The sequence below is a fragment of the Lactuca saligna genome, chromosome 3, assembly GCF_052625555.1.
Source record: "Lactuca saligna cultivar CGN05327 chromosome 3, ASM5262555v1, whole genome shotgun sequence".
NCBI classification, from domain to species: domain Eukaryota; kingdom Viridiplantae; phylum Streptophyta; class Magnoliopsida; order Asterales; family Asteraceae; genus Lactuca; species Lactuca saligna.
The window spans coordinates 14,698,702-14,712,076 of NC_136419.1; the positions used below are offsets into that span (position 1 = coordinate 14,698,702).

The window sequence follows — 13,375 nt, forward strand, 5'->3', positions numbered from 1 at the left end:
TCTACGGAGAATTGTCTGTAACACCGTTAATTTTCAAACAAAAATTTCATTTTAAAAATCACATAATTCTCATAAACACATTTCACAAAAACCCAAAGTGTCAAATTATCAAAAACACATGTCCATGATTCTTTGAACATAAATTCAGGATCCTCAAAAACATAACTCTATCCCGTGTGTACAATCAAGCCAACACCTTTCCACGATCCTGAGAAGTACTTAAAACACATATCACATAACACGGTAAGCACAAAGCTTAGTGAGTTCCCAAAAATACCACACATATCTCATTAGCCTCTCATGGCTATATCTCGAATAAGACCCTCCGATCAATGTGTCTCAGTGGAACCCTCTGGTCCCACAACTCAGGTGGACCCTCCGGTCCTAATTCAGTAAAGATCAGAATAATACACAACATCAATCGCAAAGACATAATGCAGGAGATCACAATACTCAATAAAAGCATACAAGACCCTTCGGTCACACAAAGTTACCACTCATGGTAAGTATAGTGAGAAGACTCACCTCGTAAGCAAGCAAATAAACCTCGTACACGAATCACCGGTATAGCCTACGCCTAATACATACCATAATTATCTCTAATTAATAAACGACCCTCAAAGAAGCTAGGCTAAACCCACTACAAACTCACAGACTCTATAGTCCATAATTTGACCAAACCCTAAGAGTCAACTGCAACGAGTACGCTCGGCGTACAACCCCTTTACACTGGGCGTACTACCTCGCCATACATGCATCGGGGATCCTCGACGCTACGTTGCGCGTATTGGGAGTACGATCGGCGTACGTCCCAGACTTGCTTTTCCCACTCCCTTGGTCTTAATCCGTTAAGACCATAGCTACAGTCTCAGATCTAGACTCCTTAAAGGATCATACTCAATAAAGTTTGTGACTTTAAGCCTTTGCATGGATGAGCATGTCCCAAACCCAAAAACTCACTCCTTACTCCCAAAAATGCTCATATCTCATGCATGGGGTGGTTTTAACGTCCAAGACCTCATTTTTATGAATCCACTCCACTATAAACACTTAAAGGGACAAATATTAGGCTCTGGAGTTCAAAAACTCACAAAGCTTCAAGCTTTGGGACCAAAAACCCTAAAAAGGACCATAATATGCGTAAATCAAACAGGATGAGAAAGCTCTGAGCTTTATACCTTCAAATGATGGTCCAACCATAGAAAAGCTCATATCCAAAGCCTGGACTCCAACTCTATTATCCTCAATGCTAATTCTTCACTCAAAGAAACCTACAAGAACACTTAGAAGCTCACAAATGGTCATTCACACTCAAGGGACAGAAATTAGGGTTTTGAGAGGGTTAAGGGCTGGAAATGGTGGCCAACAATGGGGTCGTCATGTTCCTTAAATAGGTACACACCCCATAATTAGGGTTTTCACTCTGATCCTAGTACTCCCATCGTACTTGGTGGCCTCCGCGTCCAAATCACGCACATAAGTACGATGAGCGTACATACGCATACTCACCTACCACCTTATCTCAAATAAAGTGCCAAACTTGAGAACTAAAATAAAATAAGGGTTAATGAGATGTACATGTACATGGATGTTACAATTCACCCCACTAGAATCAGACTTCGCCCTCGAAGCCATCTTCTAGAAATAACTATAGGTACTGCTCGTGCATCTCAGACTCCGGCTCCCAAGTCCACTCAGATCCCTTCCGATGTTGCCACTGAACCTGAACCAAGGGCACCTCTTTATTCCTCAAGACCTTCACCTTCTTATCCAAGATCGCTATCGACCTCTCAATATAGTTCAGGCTTTCATCAACCGGAATGTCCTCTAAAGGTACTATCGATAAGCTACCTTCCCCACTCGGGCGGACACTCTGAAAGGACCGATATATCTAGGATCCAACTTTCCCCGCTTCTTGAATTGGATCACCCCTTTCCACGGGGATACCTTCAGGAGGACAAAACTCTCAGACCTGGAACTCTAGCTCGGATCGTCGCCAGTCTACGTTACTCTTCTAGCGACTTTGGGCCGCTAGTAACCTTTTGTATGACCTGCTGAATCTACTCAGTCGTCTTGAGTACTATCTCAGTGGTACCTATCACTCTCTGCCCTACCTCTCCCCAACAGATGGGAGTCCAACACCTCCTCCCATATAAGAGCTTAAAGGGAGGAATACCAATACTGGAATGGTGGCTATTATTGTATGAAAACTCATCCAAAGGAAAATAAGTGTCCCAACTTCCACTGAAGTCCATAACACATGGACGTAGCATGTCCTTGAGCGTCTGAATTGTCCATTCACTCTGTCTGTCTGTGGGTGGTATGCGGTACCGAAGTGCAACTGGGTACCCAACTCCTCATGAAATTTCTTCCACAACCTATAAGTAAAGCACACATCTCGATCTGACACTATCGATGTCGGAACTCCATGTCGTGCTACCACCTCTCTCACATAAATCTCGGCCAATTTCTCCGCCGAGGAGCTCTTGTTGATAGCTAGGAAGTGATCACTCTTCGTCAACCGATCTACAATCACCCATATTGCATCAAAAGCTCGCACAATCCTTGGTAATTTGGTGATAAAGTCCATGGAAATTTGTTCCCACTTCCACCGGGGAATCTATAAAGGCTGCAACGGGCCATCTGGACGTTGGTGCTCCGCCGTAACCTGGCGACAAGTCAAGCACCTCTCAACTACCCATGCCACATCTCTCTTTATATAAGGCCATCAATAATCCCTCTTCACCTGTATAGGGCACCCAAATTCGCAGACGGAAATTCATAAGCCCCCGACTATACGTCCCAAACTCAGAAATCTGCCCGATTACCCGCTCTCACTTATAGTTCTTTGGTCTTACAGTCTCCACCTGGGCCTCTCGGATGATATCTAAGACTGGAGTCATCACCGTCATCCTTATACATACATCTCGGATTGGAGCACTCGCTGCTCTACAACTCAAGGCATCGGATACCACGTTATCCTTACCTAGATGTTACAAGATCTCGCAGTCGTAGTCTTTCACTACATACAACCACCTCCTCTATCTCATATTTAGGTTGGGATGATCCATGAGGTACTTTAACCTCTTATGGTCCATGTATATGGTACACCAGACTCCATACAGATAGTGGTGCCAAATCTTGAGGACGAACACCACTGCCCCCAACTCCAAATCATGGGTGGGATACCTCATCTCGTGAGGCTTCAACTGCCTCGATGTATGTGCTATCACGTGCCCCTTCTGCATCAATACCACACCCATACCTGATATAGATGCATCGCAGTAAACTACGAAGTCCACCACTCCGTCTAGAAGGGCTAACACTGGAGCTTCGCACAATCTCTGGTGAAGAGTCTCGAATGACGCCTGATGCTCAGGCCTCCAAACAAAAGTAATACCCTTTTGGGTCAATCTGGTGAGAGGAACAACAATCTTGGATAAATCTCTTATAACCCTCTAATAGTAACTGGCCAAACCCAGAAAACTCTTGATCTCAGATGGGGATCTCGACACCTCCCATCTCATAATTGCATCAATCTTGGCCGGGTTGACCAATATCCCATTCTGATTAATGAGGTGTCCCAAGAACTGGACCTCTCCTAACCAAAAGTCACACTTGGAGAATTTGGCGTAAAGCCTCTTCGCCCTTAATACTCCAAGAATCTCCCGAAGATGCTCCTCGTGCAGCTCTCTAGACCTCGAGTATACCAGAATATTGTTGATGAACACGATCACCGATCAATCCAACATGGGCCTGCCCACACGGTTCATAAGATCCATAAATGCTTCCGGTGCGTTGGTGAGCCCGAAAGCATCACCAAAAACTTGTAGTGCCCATAACGAGTCCTAAAGGCCGTCTTCTGGATATCCTCCTCGCAAACTCTCATATGATGATATCCAGATCTCAAATCAATCTTGGAAAACCAAGATTCCCCCTGCAACTGATCGAATAAATCGTCGATCATCGGTAGTGGATAACGATTCTTAACCGTCATCTTGTTCAACTCCCGGTAATCGATGCACATCTAGTGCGAACCATCCTTTTTCTTCACAAAAAGGATCGGTGCTCCCTGCGGTGAGCTACTCGGTTTGATAAAACCCTTCCCCTGTAGCTCTTGGAGTTGTGAGGATAACTCCTGGATCTCAGGCGGCGCAAGGAGATAAGGTGCCTTGGCAATAGGCGCCACACTTGGAACCAAATCAATCCGGAACTCCACCTGCCTCTCGGGAGGCACACCCGACAACTCCTCGGGGAAAACGTCTAGTAACTCGCACACTATTAGAACCTCAGAGATAGAACTCGGCCTCTCTGTAGCAACCCGCGTATCCATCACATACACTAAAAAGCCCATACAACCCCGCTGTAGACTTTGTCTCGCCCTGGCAGCAAAGCAGAAAATTGAAACAGATCTGGTACCCTCGCCATACATCGTAAGCACTCGCCCACTCGAGTCTCATATGGTCATCATCTGACGCTCACAGTCGATAACAGCTCCAAACCGACTCAACCAATCCATGACCACTATGACACATACATCACCCATCGCTATTAGAACCAGGCTTATCAGGAATTCAACACCAAAAATCTCTAGTACACATCCCCAGAATACATCAATGGCAAAAACTGCATGCTCGTCGGCTATTTGAACCCTCAGAGGTCGACTCAACGCCTCACGTCTAATATTGATGTGACAACTAAAAGCTAAAGTCACGAAGGATCGACTCGAACCCGAGTCAAATAACACTAAAGCAGGTACATAACTCACAAGAAAAGTACCTATATAGAACACATTATAAGCACAACGAATCTCGAAATAATATAAATAAGGAAATATGTACCAGCCACAACATCAGGTGCTGCGCGGACCTCCTCTGTTGTCAGCTGAAAATCTCTCCCACGATCTCTTCGTGTCTCGACCTTCATTGGACGACTATCAGTAGCATGTAAAGCAACAGGTGCAGAACCGTGGGCTGATCCTTGAATGAGCTGAGGGCACTCGACCTTCCGATGGCCGGTCTGGTTATAGTGAAAACAAACTGCAAACCCCTTGGGGCAATCCTTCGCCATGTGCCCCTCTTTGCCAAAATTTGTAACAAATCCCTACCCGACATGATCCCTCATGACTATTGTCGCACTTGCCACAAGTGCGGACCTTCTGTCCTCCAGCTCTCGTATCAGCGAGCTTATCGCGCTTGGTCGCTGGCTGCGACTACACTGGTATTGTTCTGAAGCTCAACCAATGTCTTGTAGGACGAGTTCGCCACAAAATCCCATATATCCCTTCTCAGTATGCTCAGATATCGACTCACACATGCCTACTCAGTAGACACATGCTCAGCGTAAAACAACGCCCTCTCATGGAACATCCTCGTGATCTCAGTCATAGTTTTTGACTTCTTCTTGAGAGACAGAAACTCCTGGGCTAACTGTTCCCTCTCCAACGGGGGAACATACTCATCTCGGAATAGCTGTGTAAACCTCTCCCATGTCACTGTCGCATGATCTGCAAGAGTAAAACTGGCGGTCATGAAATTCCACCAGTCCTTCGCTCCTAAGCGAAGCTGGTTCAGTGAAAACCGAACTCTCAGGTGCTCGGGGTATGAACACGTGTAAAAACACCCATCTATGTCAGAGATCCATCTCATAGAAACAATCGGATCCTATGTCCCATCAAACTCTGGTAGCTTCGGGTTGCTAAACTCCCGTAGCAATAACGAGTTACCTCCCTGTGGCCTAGCAGTGGTGATGGCTGCAGCAACAGCCTCCTTAGTAATAGGAACATATCGCTCGTTGAATGTCTCAATCAGTGTGGTCTTAATAGACCCAAAAATCTCCAGTATCGCCTCCCGAATAGTTGCGACCACCTCCTCCGCAATGATCCTGCGGATCTCCTCATCACTAGTCCCACTACTCTCGGGGTTGTGGCGTGTACCCACCATAATGTCTCTAAAACACAACACGGAAATCATTAGAGATGTGTAGTCACCCCAAGTCCTCCTCCGCAATGATCCTGTGGATCTCCTCATTACTTGGGTTGCATACAGATCCAGTGCTTTCAGTAGTACGAGCCCAATACTACCTTCCACACCAACCTATAGTCACCCCAAGTCTTCCTCCTAGGATCCCAATTCACAAGTACTCTATCTCTCACGAATATCAGACTACTCTCTCAGTAGACCCCTCATATGCTCTTCTAGGTATCTCTCCTAGATTATCCCTCGAATCAGAACTCATTCTAAGCGATTCCTGCTAAATACTCTTCTCAGCACATACTCAAGGCAAATAACAAATAACATCGATCAATAGAATCTCCTAGGCTAAGGTATCACAAATCAGGCAACTCAAGCCTTAAAATATGAAATACTTAGCCTATCCTCTAGCATGCATCCCTAATATCTCATGAATATCTCATAACACAAATAAGTAAGGGTATTTTGGGAAATCACCGTTCGAGCTCTGGCTAATTGTACACACTGCTCCAACTCGTTTTTCTCTTAAAACTTTTACTCGTTTTAGAAAAATCATTTCTTTGCATTTTTTCTCAAATCCTCAGTTTGAGTCCAGACATACCCGAGAGTACATCCGAATACCTTAAACCAAGGCTCTAATACCAACTTGTAACACCGTAATTTTTCAAACAAAATTTTCATTTTAAAAATCACATAAGTCTCATAAACACATTTCACAAAAACCCAAAGTGTCAAATTATCAAAAACACATGTCCATAATTGTTTGAATAAAAATCCAGGATCCTCAAAAACATAACTCCACCCCGTGTGTACAATCAAGCCAACACCTTTCCACGATCCTGAGAAGTACCTGAAACACATATCACATAACACGGTAAGCACAAAGCTTAGTGAGTTCTCAAAAATACCACACATATCTCATTAGCCTCTCATGGCTATATCTCGAATAAGACCTTCCGGTCAATGTGTCTCAGTGGAACCCTCCGGTCCCACAACTCAGGTGGACCCTCCGGTCCTAATTCAGTAAAGATCAGAATAATACACAACATAAATCACAAAGACATAATGCAGGATATCACAATACTCAATATAAGCATACAAGACCCTTCGGTCACACAAAGTTACCACTCATGGAAAGTATAGTGAGAAGACTTACCTCGTAAGCAAGCAAATAAACCTTGTACATGAATCACCGGTATAGCCTACGCCTAACACATACCATAATTATCTCTAATTAATAAATGACCCTCAAAGAAGCTAGGCTAAACCCACTACAAACTCACAGACTCTATAGTCCATAATTTGACCAAACCCTAAGAGTCAATTGCAGCGAGTACGCTCGGCATACAACCCCTTTACGTTGGGCATACTGCCTCGCCATACATGCATCAGGGATCCTCGACGCTACGTTGCATGCATTGGGAGTACGATTGGCGTACGTCCCGGACTTGCTTTTCCCACTCCCTTGGTCTTAATCCGTTAAGACGATCTAGACTCCTTAAAGGATCATACTCAATAATGTTTGTGACTTTAAGCCTTTGCATGGCTGAGCAAGTCCCAAACCCAAAAACTCACTCCTTACTCCCAAAAATGCTCATATCTCATGCATGGGGTGGTTTTAACGCCCAAGACCTCATTTTTATGAATCCACTCTACTAGAAACACTTAAAGGGACAAATATTAGGCTTTGGAGTTCAACAACTCATAAAGCTTCAAGCTTTGGGAACAAAAACCCTAAAATGGACCATAATATGCACAAATAAAAAAGGATGAGAAAGCTCTGAGCTTTATACCTTCAAATGATGCTCCAACCATAGAAAAGCTCAGATCCAAAGCCTGGACTCCAACTCTATTCTTCTCAATGTTCCTTCTTCACTCAAAGAATCCCACAAGAATACTTAGAAGCTCACAAATGGTCACTCAAGTTCAAGGGATGGAAATTAGGGTTTTCAGAGGGTTAAAGGCTGGAAATGGTGGCCATAAATGAGGCCATCGTGTTCCTTAAATAGGAACACACCCCATAAGTAAGGTTTTCACTCTGAGCCTAGTACGCCTAACGAGCTAGGTGGCCTCTGCGTCCAAATCACGCACAAGAGTACGTTGAGCGTACACACGCGTACGCCTCGCGTACTCAACTACCACCTTTTCTCAAATAAAGGGCCAAACTTGACAACTACAATAAAACAAGGGTTAATGAGATGTACCTGTCTCGGGATGTTATATTGTCACTATGTTATTGTATTACTTTTTATTTATGGACATACACATAGTCAATTAGCAAATCCATTATCTTAGGGATATCAGATCCCTAAAATGTAGAGATTCTTACAATATTGATTTACTATAAATCCATGTATTAGGGTTCGTGTCATTGGTTGATTATCGAGCCCTAAGAGCTTTATGCTTGTTCGCTTGGTGAGAGCATTTTTTTTTAGTGAAAAGACCTTTTGTGATATATCTTCGTGTTCGTTTAGTTATCTTTTTCCAGTTAATCGATCAAGATCAGGGGAAGCTACAATATTGCATTTTCCCATATTCACCTTTAAACTAAAAACAATATACATGGAACTTCATGGCATACGAACTTCAAGTAACATACAAACTATACCCTAACATGGTTTTTGAAGATATAAAGACAAATTCTTACATATGGATAAAAAATCGGCCCAAGAAACACAGTTTAATTAGGGGGTGTGTTTGGTAAAACTAACATGTAAGGGGAAACTGGTAGCGTTTTGTTAAATGCTACGTCAGATAGGTTTTAGGTTTGCAACGTTTTGTTTAACTAAATGCTAATAGCTTATAGCATCAAACGAAGTTTTTGATTCAAAATAAAACGTTTTGTCAAAAGCTAGAAGATGGACGGTCTTAAACGTTCTGTACTAAATACGCCATAGGTCGGAGCATACTTATCGTTTCACATTTTCTAAGCCTTTTGTATAATCACATGTAATCTTTATTTTGCTAGCAACTTCTCACTTTTAATAAAATAAACTTTCACCGTTCAAAAAAATAAAAAATAAACTTCAAGTCATCATATGTTGAATGATTTTTGGATGAAAGAAAACATTAAGCCATTTATTAATTGACATAATCAACATATAAAATTAAGCATAGTCATTAATTCTGTTCCATACTAAATGACAGACGATCAATCTCTTTATTAATATTTACGAGGATTCCATATAAACCAATATATGAGGGACATTATGCAACTTCTATTACATGATGCATAAAAAGATAATCATTCACCCTTTTCAATGTACTTGTGATTAATTTTCTTACCCTAAGATTTCCTCTTTCTTGAATTTATACATATATACTCCGATTCGTTATTCTATATCTACAACAATACAGCCTCCTTATCCTCCTTCAAGCTTTTCAACTTGTTATCAACAAACCGAACATAAAGATCCGTCGTGCTTGAATCGCTCTCCGGTAGCCTCACCCTACCACCTTCCGACATACTTCTTACAAAATTCACCAACTGCCGCCAGTTTTCCGCCTCAAACAACCGCTTGTTCAGTCTCAAAAACGTGAATGCACACAAGCCATTTCCTGAGTCTGATCTACTCGTTGTCAGGACTTGCCCATAAGCTCCTCCGTCATATCTTTCCAAAGCATTTTCTCCGGCCAGTCCGATTCCGGCAGCTTTGACTGCCAACTTCACCTGCCGAACTAACCCTTCCGGCGAGCAATTCGCATGTTGTGGCTGCTCATTGTCTCTCATTTCCATACACGTGAAGTTGAAAACAACATCGTACTTCGCCAACATTTTGGCAATAGGCAAATACCCATCTGAATGCCGTGTGTTGTAATATCCAGCGGTTAGCTCGGCGGCATGTGACCTAGTCTTGTAGTGCCAGTGGATGCCGGCAACCTTCCCCGAAAGTTTTGCTCCGGTTCCCCGGAATATCCTGTCAGCGGACCCTAGGATTTTGTCGCCGTGTTCCAGTAGCTTCCCGGAATACCATTCCATGAAGAAACGGCCATAATCGGTGTCCCATGTCCCTTCTCTCCGGAAGAATCCGGTGTCCTCCGGGAACTGGTTGTACTGGCCGGAATCATGAGGTCCACTGTTTCCCCAGTCTTTCTTTCCGTTTGCATCTGCCGTAGCTTCCAATGACGCTCTCATATACTGTTAATTTCAACACGAAAACATCCGTAAGAAAACACCTTCTAATAAAGGAAAGTTAGGTTTAGGGTTACCCTACGTTTAACAAAAGCACAATTAATTCACCTTATCGTAACATTGGAATTCTCCTATTCCCGGAAATTTCCACGTTCCGTTGCTTTCTGGATAAGATGGATACCTCAGCTCTCCACAAGGACCCATACCCACTTGAATTTCCTGCATATTTAAAAAATATATATCTATTTAAGTAAAATATCTAAAGATTAAATTAACTTAAAGCGACTCAATAAACTAAGAAAATTACCACAATAACATTTCCCAAGTAATTCTTGAATCTTTGTTTGAAACTTCTCATGAAATCGGAATAAACTTGAATGGGTGTTCTTCCCCGGAGCACCGGCAATGAATCACAGCCTAAGGATAAGTACTCGGGGTTTCTCCGGCCGGATCTATCAGTATAGACAAGATCGGGGTTTCTGCTGATTTCTTCAAGAACCCATGGAGGTAATGGGATGCTACAATAATGTTCAAAACCAAAGTGTAATTAAGTTTAGTTATTAATTATTTTTGTTGAAATATGTATGAAGTCGTATAATAGTTATTAATTAGTACCTGCAAGAGTCTCCAACATTGCCTCCACACTGATGAAAAGACATAACAGCTTGAAGCTTTAATCCATGCTTTTGCACCATATTCACAAGCTCAACATACCCCTCCCAGTTATACTTCAATGATCCGTCTTTTTCAACCAAACCCCACCAAACATCAACCATGACACCTTCAACACCTGCGTTTTTTAAAGCCATTAAGCTCGCGTTCATTGCCTTTGGTTTGTTCAAGTGTCCACCTAATGTCACCGTGTCAAGAGGGAGCATAACGTAGACTGGGACCTTTGAGTCATTTTGCATCTGGTGACTGCTAGATAAAGCATGAAACTTCTCCTTTTGTGCATCATACATCCCTTCGAAAGGTGATGTCATCTTTTCACCAGATAATTGAGCATCTTGTATTGAATTTCTTGTTCTCAAACGACGTGTTGTAGGCTTGATTTGGGCAAAACAAATGGTGGTGAAGAAATCTACGTCGAGGGTTTTCAGAGTCTTGATGTCCTTTAAATTTAAGAAAGTAGAAGAACGAAGAGTTAAAGCCATTTTGATTTTTGGGTGTCTTGAAAGAAAATGAAGAAGATTTGTGGGAATGGACGAAGGGTATGAAGGTATTTTATAAAGTGAAATTTGGGTAGAAAACAATATTTGTGGGGTTGTTTTAATTGGAAAAAAGTGCAGAAATTTTCAAAATTAGTTGGCCTGTATTTTCAAGAGATGCGTATGCAGTTGGTTGATCAATACAATTTCCTTTTATCGTTTTTTTTTTTTTTTTTAATATTTTCTTATATTGATTAACTATGGGTTGTTTGATAGAAGAAATAATAAATCTGTCGATCCATTGAAATAAACAAAGTTACTGTGTGTCTTGACTAAATGACAAAAGACATCCTTTGAACCGACATGAAAAACCACAAGTTATTAAATATTTCATCATGAATGAAGTGAGTATAACGGGTGTTACTATATATCAATCTTTTTAAAAATCAGTTTGAACCGCGGCTTATCAAACAGGTTGGACGTTGATTTTTGAACCGGATTGAACCGGTCGATTTTTAGAAAAACCCGGTTGAACCGGTCAAAATAAACCGGTTAAATCGAATAAAACACATGGAAAAGAACCATTTGCATAATAAACTTTGTTGGTTTTTCTAAAATCTATTTAGTTTTCTCTAAATAAAAATATATGGTAAATGTTATAAAGTTTTTTGATGTATTTGTAGTCATCTAAAACTATATTTTGTTTCGGTATTATATTTTATTTTCTTTTTAACGTATATGGATTAATGTAAAATAAAAAAAAGTTATAGTTATGTGTTATTTTAATATATTTGAATTGATCTACAATTTATGTTTATGCATATTTTAATGTTTGAACTTGTAAACATCATATATATATATATATATATATATATATATATATATATATATATATATATATATATATATATATATATATATATATATATATATATTGTAACGCCCGTAGATCCGGGTTAATCAATTTAGAGGTAATAAGGATCGAAAATGACTTTTCAACAAAATATTATTTAGAATAAATAATCTTAACCAAGTTGTAGAATATGTTACAAGGTTTCCGTACATATAACGAGCGTCGAAATCCGAGTTATAACGAAGAAGTTATGACCCGTCGAAGTTTCTTGACGGAACCAGCGCGACACCGGGAAGCGTAAATAGTGATTTTACGATGGAGGACTTTTTAGCCTTAATGATCTAAAAGAAAGTCGTAGAATATGTTAAACCGAGAAAATCAATAAAAAGAACGCCCAAATCTGACTTCGTATGAAGAAGTTATGATTTTTCTAAGATTCGGCTTAGCAGTGCACGACCCGAAACTCGAATTTTAGTTCGAGCGGTTTTTGGCTTACGTGACTTAAATGAGAGTTGAAGATCTCATTAATAGGAACTTAACAGTAAAAAGACAGACGAAAATAGAGTCCGCATGAAGGAGTTACGAATTCTTCGCGGTCATTTAACAGTCTAAACGCCTCGTACTGTTAAATTTAAGATCGGTCGAGAATTAGCTGGCGGAGTCAAAATGAAAGTTGTAGATATTATTTTTACCTACACGTGGATATAAAGAACGTCAAAAACGGAGGTCGTATGTGAAAGTTACGGATTTTAGAAGTCGGAAGTGTGATGTGCCAAAATGGGTGATGTGGCACAATCTTGGCCATTGCTTTCTCCCCAAGTTTTGCTACTAGATGGTGACATGTGGCACCAAGTTCAGCCATTTTCACCCTATAAATACCACCTCTCCCACCCTCATTTTCTTCACACCTTTCCCATTCTTTCTTCTCTTTACTCTCTCTCTCTAGAACCTCTCTCTAGCCCCGAAATCCCCCAAAAAGCCTAGGGAACCTCCCTAGCACGAGGCGGAAGCCCCAGAGTGCTCGACGACTCCGAGAAGAAGAGCTTTTCGGCTCGGAAACGCTGCTCCAAGTAACGACGTGTTCACCGGTGTACTCTAGCTATCCCCCACATGATTGCCTTTAGGACACTCATTGTTGAGGAAGCCCCTCTGCAGTAATGTCCGTCCCGATGAAAATCCTAAATTAGGTTCCTTATAATAGATGTTATTTTTAGGGACGTAAAGTGAGGATAACGGGAATGGGTAATCGGGTTTATTGTTGATCGTTGAA

General features: G+C 41.5%; 1 protein-coding gene across 1 annotated transcript; it reads right to left on the reverse strand.

Annotated features, from left to right (window-relative positions):
* Positions 1-9,106: 9,106 nt before the first annotated feature.
* CT-BMY (chloroplast beta-amylase) lies at positions 9,107-11,311 on the reverse strand. Its single transcript, XM_078982981.1, has 4 exons — positions 10,720-11,311; positions 10,412-10,622; positions 10,213-10,323; positions 9,107-10,110 (listed from the first exon to the last, which is right to left on the reverse strand). The coding sequence occupies exons 1-4, from the start codon at positions 11,256-11,258 to the stop codon at positions 9,316-9,318; spliced, it is 1,656 nt and encodes a 551-aa protein (XP_078839107.1). The 5' UTR covers positions 11,259-11,311; the 3' UTR covers positions 9,107-9,315.
* Between the last annotated feature and the right edge of the window lie 2,064 nt (positions 11,312-13,375).